This window comes from Phasianus colchicus, chromosome 9 (assembly GCF_987193195.1).
Source record: "Phasianus colchicus chromosome 9, bPhaCol1.hap1.1, whole genome shotgun sequence".
In the NCBI taxonomy this organism is placed as follows: Eukaryota; Metazoa; Chordata; class Aves; order Galliformes; family Phasianidae; genus Phasianus; species Phasianus colchicus.
The window spans coordinates 15,296,669-15,315,313 of record NC_143444.1 but is presented as its reverse complement, the minus strand read 5'-3'; the positions used below and the strand labels follow the sequence as shown (position 1 = coordinate 15,315,313).

General features: G+C 36.2%; 1 protein-coding gene across 3 annotated transcripts in view; it reads right to left on the bottom strand.

The window, feature by feature from the left end:
* Positions 1-18,645, bottom strand: part of DPYD (dihydropyrimidine dehydrogenase) — a 331,601-nt gene that overhangs the window by 223,159 nt on the left and 89,797 nt on the right. For all 3 annotated transcript variants that reach the window (XM_090146313.1, XM_031614751.2, XM_090146314.1), the window contains exons 5-6: positions 7,719-7,880; positions 453-649 (exon numbers count right to left, since the gene is read on the bottom strand). In XM_090146313.1, the coding sequence (XP_090002439.1) occupies positions 453-649; positions 7,719-7,880 (359 nt within the window). The remainder of the gene's footprint in view (positions 1-452; positions 650-7,718; positions 7,881-18,645) is intronic.

Here is an 18,645-nt window from a genome sequence, read left to right as displayed (position 1 = left end):
CAATGAGAGAAATGTGAGTGCATCACCCTACTGTCTACTTTTAACATGTTAACAGAATAACAAATAAGTGGCTCCATCTTCAAGGTGTATAATTTAATTTTGATTTTGAATTGGTTTCTCAATGGCTTCTGAAATACTTTCTCTTTTATTTAGCAGTTCCAACAAGCTTGTAAGATATGACTTCAACCATTGTTAAAGTGGTAAAAATTCATCTTTTGGCATAGAGAATATAATACTGAACCTGAATCATGCAAATATCAGCCAAGTGTTTACCATGCAGGCAAAATGCAAAGGTGCCCTCCTTTGTGTTCTTTACAATTTGTTGAAGGTTAAGAATTGCAGGGGGTTGATTTCAGTCATTTGCATTTTAAACAACTACTAATTATTTCACTAGGTAGAGCTACAAGTACTTGTTTTCAATGTTTTTTTCTTTTTTTTTTTTTTTTATTTACCTTAAGCCACCGACATACTCCTGCTTTTCAAATATGGTGATGTTTGAATAGCCCAATCGAGCCAAAAAGGAAGCACAACTTAAACTTGCAGGCCCTGCACCAAGAAGTGCTATCTTCACATGATAAGCTTCAGGCATATCTTCTGGGGAAGGTAAGGAAGGGTTTCTGATCTGAGGAATGTTCATGGCTTTGAACACCTGAAAAGCAATACATTCAACAGGTTACATACATACTTCATATTCCCTCTTAAAATTCTGAGTAACGTGGAGGAAGTTTCCACTAGTCCCGTCACATGGACGTAATATTTCAGAATGCTTCACAAAACATTATCAAGACTCTCATCTGACAATGTTGAGAGATATAGGCAACCAATACATCACCGGGTGGCTTGGAACTATTTATTAGAAAACGTCTCTTGTCTTCAGCATTGTATTTTTACAGTTAACCCCTACTGTAGATTAGTCCTCCTACATAATTCTAACATTTCAGATTAACTGACCCTCTAATTCAAATATCAAACCACATTATAACTGAGCATCCAGTGGTTGTATGCACATCTGAAATTTAGGCTGCTTTCTCTATGCCTCAATTTTTCAACTGTTAAATGAAGATGATCTCCTCCATTCTACCTTAACTATTAAAAATACTTGGGAACAGTCTCTGACCACTTCTCTCTGCACAAAATTCTTAGCGCAACATCACATTTTATTTCAGATTTGTTCTAAATCAGTTCTTTACACAATCATAAAGGTAAGAAGATAAGGCAGAGATATTCTGGCAAGATCTCACTGTCCTCTGCATGTACATACATCAGCGGGAAAGGAATTGAGTCTCTACCTTGTGTAACTTGCAAAAAGTACAGAAAAGAATCATGGCCCTTATAGGCTACTAAAGATCAGGAGTATGGAAGAGTAATGTCTTCATTTTATTTTAGATATTAGTGAAAGTATACAGATCCCAAAGAGTATATCTTTATAGCAGAAGCACAATATTATATCAAAAGAATACAAGAGTTCATTGCATTGGGATTTTGAGTCCTATCACAAAAACTTCAAGACTGCCCTTGGATACTACCAGACTTTTTTCCATCTTCTTCAACGCAGGAGTGCATTATAAAAGCACTAACTAGCCCTTTAAAATATATAATTTTTATTTGTATTATTAAATAGCTTAAATATGATAATCATTAAGTTTACCTAGTTTTGTGGGGGGGGGTTTTGTGGGTTTTTTTTTTTTTTTTTTTTTTTACTATCCTTAGAATCATAGAAGCGGATAAACTTTCAAGTTAAACTTTGACCATTCCTGTTTTGAATCAGTGTTCATTTTCTTCGTGCACACTTGAGCACCCATGCTAGGTAAACCAATCATTATTTTCTTCTCCCCACTAAACTTTGTGTCAAATTCCACCGGTATTAGTAAATTGACATAGCATTTAAAAAAACTGCAAGAAACAAGAGACATAATTGTTTTTAAAAGAGTCATTTAAACATGAAAATTCATACAGTATAGGAAGGTTTAATGCAGTTACTAATGGAATTTACAGGCTGAAAAGCTTACATTATGCTGTGAAACTAGACAGTGATAACAAAAATGCAATAGGATATTTATAAAATGTCTGCTTCATTACATTCACATAGGAAAGGCTTGAATTATACCAAATTTCCATTAAAGTCTCATGCAGTTGTTTTAGAAGGTTACTCAGTGATGCAAATTGTATAACTTGCATTTTTAATGTCTACATTGATCACTATGAATATGCACATAGTTAATAAATTTTGTACCGAATTTGCATTGTTGACAACATTATTTTTATATTTATTATTGAATAGTCATACCTAACAACTAAATGTTATACTAAGGCCCAGCAGTACTGTAATACAGTGGTAGGCTTCAGAACCAAGCACTCATGCAGGAAATGCTAGTAGTTCAGGACGAATGCTCAACTTTAATTCTGCCTATTTGCAAATAAGTTGAAACTGCCTTTATGCAGCAGAGCCAGCTTGTGTTGCAATATCTTGCCATCTGGAATTCAGTGGCAGTTTTGCATATTAAGGCTGGCAGGGTAACTGTGTGAAAATAGCAAACTGCTTCAGTGCATTTCAAAAGATTTTTACTCACCTCGTGGTGAAGTTTCACTACACTGTAATTCATCTAATTAAATATCACTGAATTCTTCAGTACAGTACATTTGTGTACAGAGATAACTGCCTTGCTAGTATGTGTTCAATACCACATTACATGCAATTGCCCTCTCCAATTCTTTTTATCCTATAGTCAGTAAATTCTAATCCTTCCATTTTGCTTGTCCAACTTCCTCTCAAAAATGCAATTTCATTTTTGTTTGAAGTTTTTTAGGTTTTTTTGTTTGTTTGTTTTATATTTCTTTGCAATCAAATCACTCAGAAAAATGAGACTATACAGTGAATTTTAAAGCTCAGTCTTTTGGCAAGACAACTCAGACATCAACCCCATATCTGCCTTTCCTTCCAGTTCTCTCTCACACAAACAAAACAAATTAATAGCATGCTGTAGAAAAGTTTATATAATTTGCCCAAACATCAGCAAGTCTTCCATGCTCAGCCTAGGAAGCCAAAACACCTCAGATTCATCCCTGAACTATCATGCACTCTCCATCAAAATAATAATAGATTACAATCTGACTTACAGTAGGAAATAACGTAAAGACATGCTACAGTAGAAGCTAATGCCAGGAAATAGAGCTGTCTTTCTGTCTGTCCTGGTGCCTCAGCTCTGCAGAGCCGTTCTCCTCAGCCAGGGCAGCGTGCCCACCTCCGCAGGCAGTGCTGAGGGGCCTGCAGCCATGTCAGGAATCACAGCATTCTGGGCACAGCATGGCAGCGGCTCACTGCCAGCCAGCAGCTGGAGCTCCAGGAGAACCACCAGGAGAACCACCTTACATTAAGGCTCACTAAAGGTGTCAACGTGAAACTAAGAGCAACCATGGGTCCATGGGTACAGTGCACCCTGTCAGGATGTTCCCTCTGGGCAGCTGCTGCCCCCTCAGCTGCAGTGGTTGATGGAAGGAGAGGCCCTCAGCACAGCCCTCCAAGCTGACCAGCCTGCTGAGGTGCCCCAAAGGTATGAGATTTCCTCCTCCAATTGCTTTCTGCTGTAACAGCTAAAACACATCTCCAAAAGGGAACAAATCACTAGAACTGTAGCTGGTATGATTCTCACAGTGCTAAACGATCTAGTATTTAAACTGAGTATGCAGAGATTAAAATAATACATTTTCTATTTAGATCGTGCTGCTTATTTCAGAATGATTAACCAGAAACACGGGAGACACTTTAGGTTCAGTATTACCTTCAGAAAAGCAGAATTTTGAGGGCTTCTTAGTAATAATACTTCAGAATGCAATAGACCATGATTCCTTTTCTTCGACAGTCTACAAACTTGTGTTCCAGTAACCAGTAATTTCAGTTTATTTTGTGGGACTGACAGTCCTATAGCTCATGCCCACATGTATTGTCACTGCAGTCTCAGTATATTTTCTCTGAACTTGTGTTCCAAAAAAACAGAGATGTTTCCTGATTCTAAAGTACTCAGGCAAAGGAGACAGATAAAGACATTAATATAATTTTGACCAGTGCAGCAGCAGGTGTAACCTGCGCTTGACACTCATCATTTATAATAGTGAGCTTTTACCTCATGTTATTCTCTAGATGCAACAGTTACCGTGGTAACTGCATCCCAGTATACACATTCTATATCACACATACAAAGGACATTTCCTTTAGTATTTTTGTTCCTTTTTCAACATTTAATTGTCAAAATCCACAATTTTTCAGACTGGATTATAATTTATTCTGAAAATGAGGTTTACATACGTTACAAAAGTATACAAAAGAGTAGAAGGAAAAAGCTCGAGTGTAAGGTGCCATGTTTTTTGTTCTATCATGTGCAAGACTAATATTCAACAATTAGGAAGTTTTATCTGCAGTATGAACAGTTGATCAGTCATTGTTCAGAAGCACAAAGGGGCATACGTCATACCCATATATTTTCCATTTTAAACCTATACTCCTGCTTTACTGCAATTTTATCTTTTATCTTAGTTAGCAGTTGTGCCTTCTTATTATTGCTCTCTTGTAATGCAGCAAGTGTAAGATCCTCAGACTAATTCCAAGAGAAAAAAAAAAAAATTGGCTTTATGCACATTGGAGTTTTCAGTAAATAAGTCCCTGTGGGACAAACTATTACACAGTGCATGAGAATTATCATGCAGCTCTCATTAACAGTACCACATGTTGCATACCTAAATCACACGATTTGCTAAGTTACTCATAGGTAAAGCAATGAACATGCTTCATTCACCATATCTGGGACAATTTCTGTAGTAGATACGAATTTCTTCAGTATTTAAATCTGTATTTTAATAATAATAATTGCTTCATGGAAGCCCTCACGCTATTGGATTTCCTGCACTTATACATATATTCAGTGTAAAAATGAACTGAATGAAAGCTAAAAAAATATTTACTACTAAAGTGACTGCCTATTATTTTTAACTATAAGCGCACTACATATAACACAAAACGGTAAGGAGAGTAAAATTTACTAAAATGTTTTTTGTGTTAGAGTGCTAAGTAAAACTGTACACCAATTTTATTTTGTTAGAACTGTTGACACTGATACATCATTTAAACAAACTTGGTACATCGTGAAGAAAGGCATTCTGAGCTATTCATCCTTTCCGCCATTTCATATCAATCATTGTGCTAGCAATGAGCTTTTTTAATAGATTTCTAAAGATTCTTGAAGAAAAATGGTAGATATTTAGCATTATCTATCAAGACATAATTCCTCTCTATTAATCATAGCATTGGGCTTAATAGGAGACACAAATCAAGTTTTACCAGATATTCCTTGCATTTCGTTCCTAAACAGTAATATTTCAGTATTATATTTATCATCTACTTGACAAATGTTTTTTTTTCTTTAAGTTTTCTGCTTTTCAAAAAACATTACATTTTCACATATATGGAATAATAGCCATTAGAAACATTGATAAAATAATCTCTTAACTGATAAAATTCAATATATAGGTGTTCAATATATAGGTAGAAAAATACAGTTCAATGTCTACAGCCTCATTTCTGCAAAAAAAGAACTTTGATTCAAACTATACTGATTCTTACTTCTGTATGTTCAAATCCTATGCACATTTAAGTAGATAAGAACTTAAGTAACAGAGGCTACAGAAGGTTCAGCTAACAGAGAAGTTAAACAGGTGCTCCAGAAGATTTACAATCTCCTGGAAAGAAGATAGATCTACAAATAGATAAAGAAACCTGCATCAGGTAGCAATATTTTCTTGGTGAATCACGACCCACAGTCATTGAAAAGAGGGTGTGAAATCTACAAATGACAGCAGAATAAAAAACTGTTCTTACAGACGTATCATCTGTTACTTCCAGATTGATTTACATTTCTATTTTAGTTTGTCCTACAAAGACATTTTTGTAGTCTTTGTAAAGGTGACTGCCATTTTGTTATATGTTTGTAAAAATGACCAGTCAAATGGCTCAAGATACAGAAGAGGGGCATGATCGCATGATCATTAGTTATGGATTGTATAAAATCTGATATTTTAATATATGCATACTTTTTTTTTTTTTTTTTTTTTTTTTACATAGCCAATTCTGTAGACTTCCTCACTTGCATGGAGATCAAATGAGAAACTGTACACAAAGATGCTTCAGACAGATCAGAAGAGGTACCACATGAGGCCATCAGTTTGATACAACCTCTCCATGCCTTCAAAAGAAGTTAAAAAACAAGATGTAGCCTCCACCTTCTTCATGTAAATTTCAAGCACTAAAATCTGTACAGAGGCAAAAACGACATGCATGTGCCCCTAGCAGAAACCCTTGAAAAGCACCTTATCATCAAGTGGCAAGTAATGACTTCTGTGGCTAAAATTGTAGAATCATAGAATCGTTAGAGGTGGAAGGGACCGTTAATGGTCACCTAGCCCAACTCCTCTGCAATGAACAGGGACACACACAGCTAGATCAGGTTGCTCAGAGTCTGGTCCAGCCTAGCCTTGAAAGTCTCCATATATATTTACATTTACTAACTTATAAATATATATGTATATATATGTGCACCTACGTGTTTCTAAATAGATGAACTCAGGCATGTATTTCAGGCCAACCTGAATTTATTTACACAGTTATTGGCAAAACAAGCCAGTAAAATGTCTAAATCATCTGAAAGTTTTCCTTTGCCCAAAAGAAAATACAAATGCACACTAACCCTGCACGTGGGGGAGAGGGAAATGATAAGAGAATATTTTCAGGAGCTGCCACACATTTGTCAATATGTACCATATTACATTGCATATGTATGTTAAGGAGAAATAAATGACACCTTGTTTTGTCTGTACTACTAGCAGCACCTGAAATTACTAAAACATGCCCCTTTCTGAGAAGTAAATGAAACCAATATTTGGGCATGAATATCTCTTTCTACTATTGATCCTTATTGAAAACAGCAATTTTGGGGTAAAATTTAAATTGATTTCTCCTTTTTTTTTTTTTTTTTTTACTTTTCAAAAGCATGCATTAAGTTATATGCAGCAAAGCTTTGTACATATATAATAATAATAAAAACCTTTCAAAAAGAAAACATGTCAAAGCAACATATCCATATGCAACATTAAAACAAAATGAAAGTTTTAATCAAGGAGATGAGAAAGCCAAGTATTTCTAGTACTATAGAAAATAATACCTACCAATTTGTAGTGGGAGAGCAGTTCTCCCTTTACCACCAGACCTAGTATTCTTGTAGAGTGTGAGGCTTCACAGAGAAGGGTTTATTACAGTCAGAAGTTAAATTTTGTTGTAGGAATTACCATATGCTCAGAAGAGTGCTGCAAATACTTAGTGTGCAGCTACAGATGCAGGTACATTTGATCTTTTTCCCATTGCAGCCTGCTTCAGTAAGATCCATGTTTTAACCTGGTTTATATAAATCTTCCATTTAAAATAAATTAATTCAACTTCTAACGTTTCTTGTTCACAGCTGATGTTCCTTATGTTCCCATAAAGTGTTCCATTAAAAAAAAGCAGTTTTAAGCTTCTGAATGTGCTGTTAGATAAAGGATAATTATTTTAACTTCCTACGTCTTCATTTTATTAATACAACTTTTTTTTTTTTTAATCATTAACAAAAGCATTCACTTAGACAATATTATTTGGTAGATACAAAGCATTTCAGGCATTTGCAAGTCCCACCTACCTCAGTAGCAAACTGCTGCAATCCACCAATATTAATTGGCCCCTCCTCAGTAGCATACAAATTGCAGCCACCAACGCAAAGGTCTGATGTGGGACACACCATTCCACATGTCAGACCAAGTGGATTGTCAGAAAAAATCATTTTGGCAGCTCCATAATAGTTCTGGAGAAAAAAAAAAAAGAAGAGTCACACATCATGGAAAAGAAAAATCAATCAGAAATACAAAACGTTTCAACTGGCTAGTAGAATACTATATATATATATGTATATGTATATATAATAAATAAGGCTGACTTTATTTAAATGCACCACATTACACAGAATTTCAAAGGTACTGAAAAAAAAAGTCAACAGAATTGTTGATTATGCAAAGAAACACTTTTCTTTTTAGCTTGCAGAATTATCATAACCATCTTCAGACTTAGGTAGTTGTAGGATTAACAAATCTGTGTTAGACAACTTGTAAATACTTTCTCCATTTCTAGGTTAAGTAGGCAGCAGCTGAGTTGTAACCTTTGCTGAAGGCCTGACCAGACAACACTAGTTAGACTATCAGTTCTTTATGACACAGGGAATGAAAGGTTTATTCTACACATCTGTGCACGCTATCTCTGCAGATGTGTCACACCAGATCAGCAACATCAATTGTCCTAAGCCTGTGATTCCTGTGTAATTGCCTGCAGATTTGAGCTACTGAATTGTTTGAACTCTTTTTCCTCACTCACAGGCATATAAGAGCAAACACTTATTTTCCCATTTCCCTAAGCAGCAAAACAGGGGACTGATTAAAGATTCCATGTAAAATTTACAATTTAACACATACTCGGTATTCAGTGTACAGCTTCAGAAAAGGAATGGTTTCCTGATGTATATGATAACTAGTAAGTTTTGTTCCCATAATAAAAAATAATGAATATTCACAGCCTCATAATGTCTGATGTAGTCAGAAAATTTTTTTTTTTTTTAAACACTGAATAATTCTCCTAAAACTTCAGGACTGAACTGAAGTCTCATTTGGAGGGAGAGAACTACTGATGAACATTCTATACTTATATTACATTTATATCATTGAAATTAGGGTGTAATTAAAGCAAACATTTAACATATTTTCTTCTATATGGTAAATATAAAAGTTAATTTAATTGTAGGCTCTGTTTTCATCTTTATTTTACCACTTCTCACCTCCCTGTAAAAGCCTCACCAAGAAAAGCTCATAAAAGAGTTACTAATTTCTTAATACTGGAGTTTCTTTTAAAGGCTGCTGCAGTTTAGAAGACTGTAACAGTATTTCTTAGAACTAGCATACAGTTGAGGTTCCACAAAAGTTTTTTAGTTGAGAAATTAATGCAGGGATCTCGTTCTAGCTATTTCCAAATCAGTCATAACTGAGGGATGGAAGAACAATATGTACTCTTGTTCCATCCACTTCTTCCTCATTCCAATCTTCAGTAATCATCACTATCATGAAACCGTTCCTATAACAAATCAGTTTATCACTCTGTCCCAGGGCAGATGATGCAGAATAATCCAGGTGTAGAATTCGAAGGACATGAAGGACTGAGTCACAACAGATCCTGTCCAATGCCTCAGTCCTATTGTGTGCCATGTAAGCTAATGTACTGAGAAGCATTTAGTAAAAATGAATACTATACCAAGGTGAGCAAGAATCCAGATACGAATAAAAGAAGTATCAAGATCTGAAAGTATAACAAACAGTGGGCAACAGCAACAGGACTTCAGGTAACAGGAAGCTCAAATTCACCAAAAGGAATATCAGAAGACTGAATGTAAATTTTTTAAAGTTAAATCAGATGCTAAAGACTCCGCTAGAAATTCCCAAAAGAATGCCAATTTTTAAGAAATATACTTAGACAGAATTGGAACTTTTGCTTACAGATGCACAGCATGAGAGCCTGTCCATCACCTGGAAACACAAAACAGCTACCCAGTTGTATTTTAATAATGTCTGAGAAAATCCTATGAAAATCCATTGAAATTCTAGTCCTAGCTAAACAAGCAAACCCTTCACAAGTCTGTTCTGGGAGAATTTCTTTCAATCATTTTGCCTGTAATACCTGTGGGCATTACCATGCCCAGTTCTCATTTATTCCAACATAAAGAAGCATTAGATAAACACACATTCCAGATATCAGCAAAACCTTTTGCTCTGCCAGATAGATGTTACCAGTTTTGATACAGAGACTGCAAAAGCTGCTAAAAACAACCAGTAAAGGCATTATAAGCTCAATTCATAAACTAAAACACGGAAGTCTAGTTATACTGGACATATCTCTGACATAACCATGCAGACAACAGAGGTGACAGTCAATGTAAGAGACCCATGCCATTCTGAAGCAGCACTCAGAGGCCAGCCTAGACACCACAGAGCCTCTCAAATGGCAGTAGATTCCTGTTCCTCAAGCAATTACATCTAGTCATTCCTTTTCCACTCCAAAGGGAAAAATCACAAACTCGTATTGATGATTTTCCTTATCAAATCAAAGAAATAGTTTTCAAAGAATTTTTAAGTTTGATGTCTCCTGATGTACGAAGATGTCTTTCCTTTCTTTATTTTTAAGGATTATTATTTTTATTTTTTGATCCAAGGAAAACAATTATTATCATGTACATTCTTATTTAAGTAACTTCATTATAAATGTCCTAATTTTTTAGGCTTTGTAATTAAAATCAGTATAGAAACCTAGTCATTATACCTAAAAAGTAAATCTGCTTGAATTATTTCTATTTAAAATTAATTTATTATATATCTGTTAAGTACGTAAGAATGTCACACTTGAGCTGTGCCACTACAGGCAGTGTCAACACAGCTGGCATGTTTTACTTGCTCTGCAAATCCAAACTGAAATTTAAGTACAGCTATGCCACAGAGCGGATAGATAGGACCAGGTTCATTGTGCATATAGGACTGAGATCATGGCTTACTAAGGGAACACCTACAGAAACCTGCCTCAAGACTTCATGTAAGTTCAGCATGTAGGCTGAACTCAAAGTAATGGGACTTAGGCCAACTGCTGCTGGACTCCTCATCAGGAGGAAGCATGGTGGAATACAATAAAGCAAGGCTCTAACTTGGGGAATTACGAAGAGCTGCTGCCATGATTGTGAGCTACTGATGCTACCACTAGTAGTGACATCACCTGAGCAACTGATGTTTAGGAACACTCACCTCTTAAAGAGACTACTGAAATATATATAGTACATTTTTATCACACTAAATATAACAATCACGCGGGTTGGAAGGAACCTTTGGAAATCATCTAGTCCAACTCTCTGCCAAATCAGGTTTCTTAGACAAGTTTGCACAGGAGAGCACACAGGAGACTTCTGAATATCTCCAGTGGAGATTCCACAGCCTCTCTTGTCAGCTTTTTCCAGTGCTCTGGTACTGTAAATTTCCCCTCATGTTCATACGGAACTTACTGCATTCCAGTTTGCTACTTGTCCTGTTGCTGGGCTCCACCTAAAAGAGCCTAGCCTTACCCACTTAACTTTCACCCTTTCGATATTTATTAAGCATTGATAAAATTCCCTCACAGTCTTGCCTTCTTCAAGCAGAACAGCTCCAGGTCTCAGCCTTTCCTCATAAGGGCTCCAGTACCTCAATCATCTTTGTAGACCTCTGATGTACCCTCTAAAAGTTCCCTGTTCTTACTGAACTGGGGAGCTCAGAACTGGACACAGTACTCCAGAGGGAGCCTATGCAGGGGAGAGTAGAGAGGGAGAATCACCTCCCTCAATCTGCTGACCATGCTCTTTTTAACGTGCTCCAGGATACCATTGGCCATAGGGGCACACTGCTGGCTCATGGCTGACCTGTTGCCCACCAGAACACCCTCTTCAGAGTTCATCTCCAGCAGGTCAGCTTCCTAATCTGTACTGATGTATGAGATTATTCTTCTCCAGGTGTAGGACTCTAGATTTGCCCTTGTTGAACCTCATCAGCTTCCTCTCCGCTGAATTCTCCTGCCTGTCCATATCTCACTTTGGCATGTCAGCCACTCCTCCACACTTTGTAACATCAGCAACATTAAGACATCAGGTAAGCGTATCAAAGAGTATCTCTCTTCTAGTCTTAGATCTGAAAAGTTTCAATGATAAATTAATTAAAAGGCTGTCACAACTGAAGTTCAAAGCATTACACTTATATTCTGGGAGAAGGGCAATACTGACATCAGGGCAAGTCTTCTGTACTACCTCACTAGCTGTGCTAGTGGGTAGGGACACCTCTAAAGATGAAGGGGAATTACAAGTTAAGTGCTGACTTAGTTTCCACATCTGCCAAGAAAAAAGCCACTGTGTTATATATGTAGAAGAGCTGTAGCTCCCTAACTGTCCTACTTCATGTCCTGTTCCAGCTTCCACCTTCCAAACCAGCAGCATAACCACTGTTCCCACTGATATTATTCACTGCCAGTGACAGAATATGGCCTCATGCTGCCATTATGACTATACACAGTGGTTTGAGAGCAAGCCTGTCTGCAACCTTTGTAATGCTCACACAGGGATAAGGCAAGGGCAGGACTTCAGGAGTTCTAATTCACTTCATTTCTTTGTCCTTTCATTCTATTTATTTATTCTGCTTTCACTGTGCTGATTTATTATCCAGTGTAGTAAAGTTTATTTTAAAAAAATGATTTGCAATATTTTGCAAAAACTGAGGAAATAAATTCTAGAAAGTTACACTAAATGGTTGTATATAGACTGTGCAATACCACTGCAAACCATCATTTACTGCAGTAAAAATGAGTATTTTCAGAATATGCGCAATAACTTTAACTTTTAGTTTATGAACATTTTGGGCTTACATATTTTTTCCCAAATTGAAAATATATATTAGTGATCATTACAATTACTAGTGACATTTAAGGCAGAATACTCAATTCATTATTGATCATTTTATTTTCAGAAAAACGGGTGTAAGCTAGGCTGCACACAAAACAGATGCGAGGCACAAACACAGCAAGCTGGTAACTACACACCACATGCAGTACATGAGAGCAGAGTTAAAGGCAGGCAGAATTCATTAAAATCACTAAGTTACTCCAGCATATGGAATGATGCAAACTACCTTAATTGTTTGGAGTGTTTTCTTAGCTTCTGAGACAATGACTCAGTTGGCTAGTTTCTTACAAACATCACAGAGGAAACAAGCCTAAAACTAGAATGAAACTAGAATGTTTCCGAATTCTTAAATGAGATAAATGTCTGCTCATGCCTTTGTTCATAGAATTTCTTTTCCTGTGCACTTCCATAGAAATAAATTAATCTAACTGGATAGGATGTTTTGTGGTTTCCTACATCAAAATGTCAATAAATACTACATTGCTAAAATAGGGAACAAAAACAAGCCTTACACAGACATCAATAATCAGTAGAAACCAGGCAAAGGAGGATCTCCACATGTATCATTTGGAGACATTATATAATTTGCATGCAAATGAGACTGTTTTTTGCTTGGAAAAAAACTATTAAAACACATAGGATCAATACAGAGAGACCAGAAGAAATTGCATTTACTATCAGGAAATGCTTATAGCATCTTTTCTTTCATTTAATTTAAGAGCTTTTTCTATAAATTCCTTATGCATCAGGGTATTTTGATATTGCAGTTTTCTCAAAAAAAAAAAATATCCACATTGTTGTGCTTTTTGTAATAAAAATGAAAACATTGACTTCATCAGGATTATGGGATAGAGTGAATATATTAAAAAAAGAAAGAAGTAATTTCCTTTTCTGCTGGGTGAAGCTTAAAAAAAGAGGCATACAAAGAAATGTGGGAAAATGCCACCTCCATCTTTATCCACATTCATGCTTCACGATAGCCTTAAAATTTACTCAAACTCTACTGGATTAAAATATGTCCATGTACTGAAGAACCACTATTTAAAGTACACTGTTGTATAAATAGCATTTTTCACATTGACACCAGTTCAAACATAACAAGAAATGCCCCCAGTCTGTCAGCTCCCCACCAAAATATCTTTCCAGAAGAATGAACAAAACATAACAGCTAACCAAATCATACATATTCTATACAATAATGTGGATGATTTTTAATCAATCCAGAAATCTTTCACATCATTTGACTTATGTCATCATAACAGGACTGTAATTTCATACAGTGTCACTATCTTTTTATAAAAAAGAAAAGAAGAAATATCTTGTACTGTCATTTTGTCCTTTGTAGTCTAGAATGTGAGAGATTCCTTAATTGACATAGTGTCATCGCAAAAGTCTATTCTACATAATTACACTATGGCAACTGAAACCAGCTGTCAGCCATTCCATTAGACTAAGTACAAACAGACATCTCAAGAAAAGTCATTGCTTCAAGTACATCAATTTAACACCATTACTACTTTTCCTTTTAAATGTTTTGTGTATTCGGTGACCTGAAATATACAAAGATTAACAGAGAAAGCTGAACAAAACAGCAATTTCAAAAGCCTGCAGAATCAAAGTAGTACTTAGAAATTAATTGTGATGCATATCTGTATATAATTATTACCAATCATCGAGCAGCTTTCTGACTTCTACAATATTTCATTGTATTAACAGTATCCCTCTCACAATATTTTACATATAAACTCATGATCTTCTACAGTCTTTCCAATAGCACACAAGATGTCCTTTGTTAATTTACCTCGAGTTCCTCTAGAACAGAAGATCCATTATTCCGTTTTTCTCAACTGTCATACTACTAAGTCCTACCATCCTTTTTCTTCTCCTTTCATTTTCCTTTAATGATCCCAGTTTCCTGTCTTTTGTCTTCCTTTGTCAACACACTTTTCCTTCTTTCTCATTTGACATATATTACCACATACATTTTCTCCTTTAATCCCTCAATCTTCCAAACTTTGGATTCAATTGGATTCACCTTAACACCTTGGGTATCCATCTTCTAGCCCCCAGCTTGTTTGGTCCTCCTTTCTCCTTGAAAATATTTCTTTACTTCAGTTTCATCTTAACCTAAATGTTTGTCTAAAATCTGAAAACTTGATGCTATCCAGAAAGTAATGTGGTTTTTCTTTTCCCTCTATTAGTTTTTGTTTTTTTTAAATGATTGCCAGAGGCTTATGCCTACTTATAAAGCCTGTTAGAAAATGGCTGACATGTCAGCTCTGACCACATACAGGAGATGGTCCTCCTGAACAAGGAGAAAACTGCTGCATCAACATCAAGAATCAAGATATTACTGTAAGACCTGAGAAAAAACATGAGAGCTTGTAACATGGGGCTGCAGGGACAGAGTGTGACTTTGAATACCCATATCAAAAAGATACTTCTGCATCCCCAGTTCTTCATTATAGACTCAAACCATAGAGGCTGAGTCTCTCACTCCTTATGTCTGTGTCATATAACACAACTTAATATCCCTATGTCTGAACTGCACCATCAGTTTTTCAGTGCAACTACTCAACTGTGAAGGTGTCCAGTAACAACAAACTCTGAGACCGACTCACTGCACAGTACAAAGTTAGATGGTGAGCAGCTGCTGGCAGCTTCCTCTGGCACTCTCCTAACAAAAGAAGAGCTGGACAGGCAGTCAGCCCTTAGGCTGAGAGCTGTAGGATTTCCTGCTGCTATAAAAAACTTGATTCCTATCCTATCCTAAGGGATAGAGAGTATTGGAGCTCCATTTTATCAAGTTCTTCTTGCTTTGATATATCAACATAAGGAAAGGAGGGCAAAAATTCTTAAGTTCTCTGCCGATACTATTTTAGAGGAGATAAGGAAGCGGGGGAAGCTTCCTTCTGCAGAAGTTAAATGTATTTTCTTTTTCATTAATTTTTTTTTAATTTTAAAAGAAGAGAATGAAGATTGTTCTTGTCCATTACAAATCAAAGAATATACTCTTTGCTGTGTGAAGGTTGTACATGAAGGCAGGACAGCACATCACCTTCTGACTTTCAAAAACAAACGTAGTGCGTATATGGGGAATTTGAAATTTGGTCTCTGAGAGACACATGCAAGCAGTCTGCAACTGAGAAAAGATAACTGGGAAGACACAGAGTGGGGTTATAATCCAGTTTGTAAGGAAAAGGAGAATGAAAGTTGTGGCCTCAACTCTACTGAGTCACAGTGGCCTAGCACAACGCACCGTAAGTGTCATCCTTTTCTTAGAAAGGCTCAAGGCACATTGAGCCTGGCAACTCAATTACCCTCTCAACCCAGAAACAAGCATTCCTTCCCTCTCTCTCTTCTACTCTCAAGGTGAAGTCTAATGGCAGAACAGCAAGGAGTGACTACATTGTACATGGTCTGTAAACATCTAAAAAGCTGCAGGCTTTAGACAACAAGAATCCCTGACCTTTTATGATTACTAGAGCAGTTTGCCAACAAAGCAAACTGCATACAAATACCTAACAAAGTAATTCATTTTTAGTATGCTGCTATCCACATACATGTGTACTAATAATGAATAACATTTAAATACCTGAGTACAATACCTTTTACTGCTTAGACACATAGGAGAATGAGGAATTCATTGAATTGCATCTCCTCTAAACAACTAGAAGGGTAACCTGCTGCAGGGAGTTTCCTGAGAGAATCAAGAAGAAAGATTGAGGTGGGAGAGAAACTACTTGGATTTCTTGGACATATTGACCTCAAATATCTAAATATTGTACTCTTCAACTTTTATTTTGTCTATATGTTTGTAAAGTATTAGATGAAGAAAGTATATTTTCAAGGTGAAAACAAGAAAAAAAACTTTGAAAACCATCTTTAAGGACATTTAACAAAACCTTGACAGTATTTACAATAATACAAAAATATTCAGCAAGCATATTGCTGAATGATATCTGAATGATCATTTTAATAAAAGTTTAGAAAAAAATACACTAAACTACTGAATAATGAAGTGAGAAATTACTTTGTTTCCATTATAAACTTTCAAAATTATAAATCAGAAGTTTGTGTGGTTTCCAAAAATGCACTGTTCTTGTCGTCTGTTTCCTCGAATAGCAGACAACACAGGTACCTCAAATACTACAGCAGTAGAATGGGGGAGAGGACAATCCAGTACCAGCCACACCAGCAGGCTCTCATGTCAGCTCTGCCAAGGCCAAGACTTCAAGTGAATCATTTCAACTTTCTCTATCTCCCTCTTAACTTCCACCTTAACTCTAGCAATTAACAAAAACATAGTATACTTCTATAAAAAAAAAATGCTGTTTTAAACTGGATACAGAAGCTACTGCCACTGATGGGTCCAAAAAAGAAAGACTGCGATTACATTTTGGTGATCTGAAATACTTGGGTTTTCCTTTAAGGAATGTTAAGTCTCCCAAAAGAATAGCAGTATACTGCAATTCTTTTCTAAAGCAGGATTTCCTCATAAAACAGCAACTGATCGTATCAAATGCTCAGAGCAAAAGCACAGGCTTACCTAGAAGCCGAAGCTTCCAAGATGCTTTAAAAGTTATCAAAAAGCCCAAATTCTATAGGGTTGACCTGACTACTACCCACCTACAAGTAAAATCTGTCTCTATTAAAATCCTGAAGAATGCATCCATTGTTGGTAGTGTGATAAAGACTTCACATCTTTAAGGTAGATTCCTCTTATTATTCCAGTATATCTTTGCCAAAATCTAACATTCCAAGCTCTTCAGTCAACCCATCTCGACTTTCTCTGCTCTGCAATGGATTTGCAGAATTCAGAATGAATCAGCTATTAAAATAACTTGCCCTTTCTGGCAAGTCACAAAAGAGCATCACGTTTCTGACGGCGATAAGAGTTTAAAAGGGCCACCAAATCTCATTCCAGGATGATGCTGGTGCCAGTTCTTATATCTCCTGCTGTAATATTCAGTTTACCTTCCCTTACTTTTTACTCCTAGCTTTCTTATTTCAATTATCAGGCCCCTATTTTATCTTCAACAACACATCACCCTTCCCTATTCAAGACAGTAGCATAACTAATCCTTGATCAAGTATGACAATTCTGGTAAAACACTTTCATAAAAATTGCTTTACACTTCCGAAACAAACTACTGCGCAATTACAAGACTAGAGCTTTTGTTACTGCCTTGTACCTTCCCTGTTCAGTTCATCTGCTTCACAATGCCTGGAGGATATAATAACAAGCAATATGGCACATATTATACTATGGTTGAAAACAGATGCTGACATTCATGGAAACCAATGCCATGCTGACAAAGTATAGACACTGTAAAGAAACTGTCTATTTGCAGATGCTGATCATAATGCCAATTACTGTAAATCACATCAATTCTACATTATAATTTATGCATGTATTCTAGATCTCTTCTCCTAACATTTCTTGTGAAGGTGCAGTGCCAATAAGACAGCTGTCAACTCATGCATGGCCACACTGCTGCCATTCGCTTCTCTCCAGCTCCACCTGTATAGCCACTTCTAGCTGGACCCAAAAGCCAGGTGGGGCACAGCACAATGCAGGGCCACACAATCTTCATACCACCTTGAGGACATTATGAATTTACATAAATAAAGTTTCTGATAAATAAATCAGACTGCAGCTAATGATTTCACAGATGGAAGAAAGTTTTGAAAAGTAAGATGCATCAATATCCAAGTCCTCTCTAGACTGTCCTGGACTGTCAAATGAATATTTTATATCAATTTCGCAGGCATCTTTGTTTATTCCTAGCTCATATAGTTAAAAGCCATTTGTAAAACACAAATATAATACATATTTTTTAGAATTTTGTTAAGATTGTAGTAAAAGAAGGCAGCACAATACCTCCAAAGACGTAGTTCAATTTATTCCTGTAATATTTTCCTGCTAGTCTATGTGACAGACCACATTTGCATTAAGCGGAAATTCTTCAAGTAAAATGAGAAAACATGACATGAAGGTGGCTGTCTCGAGCAATATTTCTGCCCAAAGCCAACTTAAATTTTAATAACTCGTTCAACAATA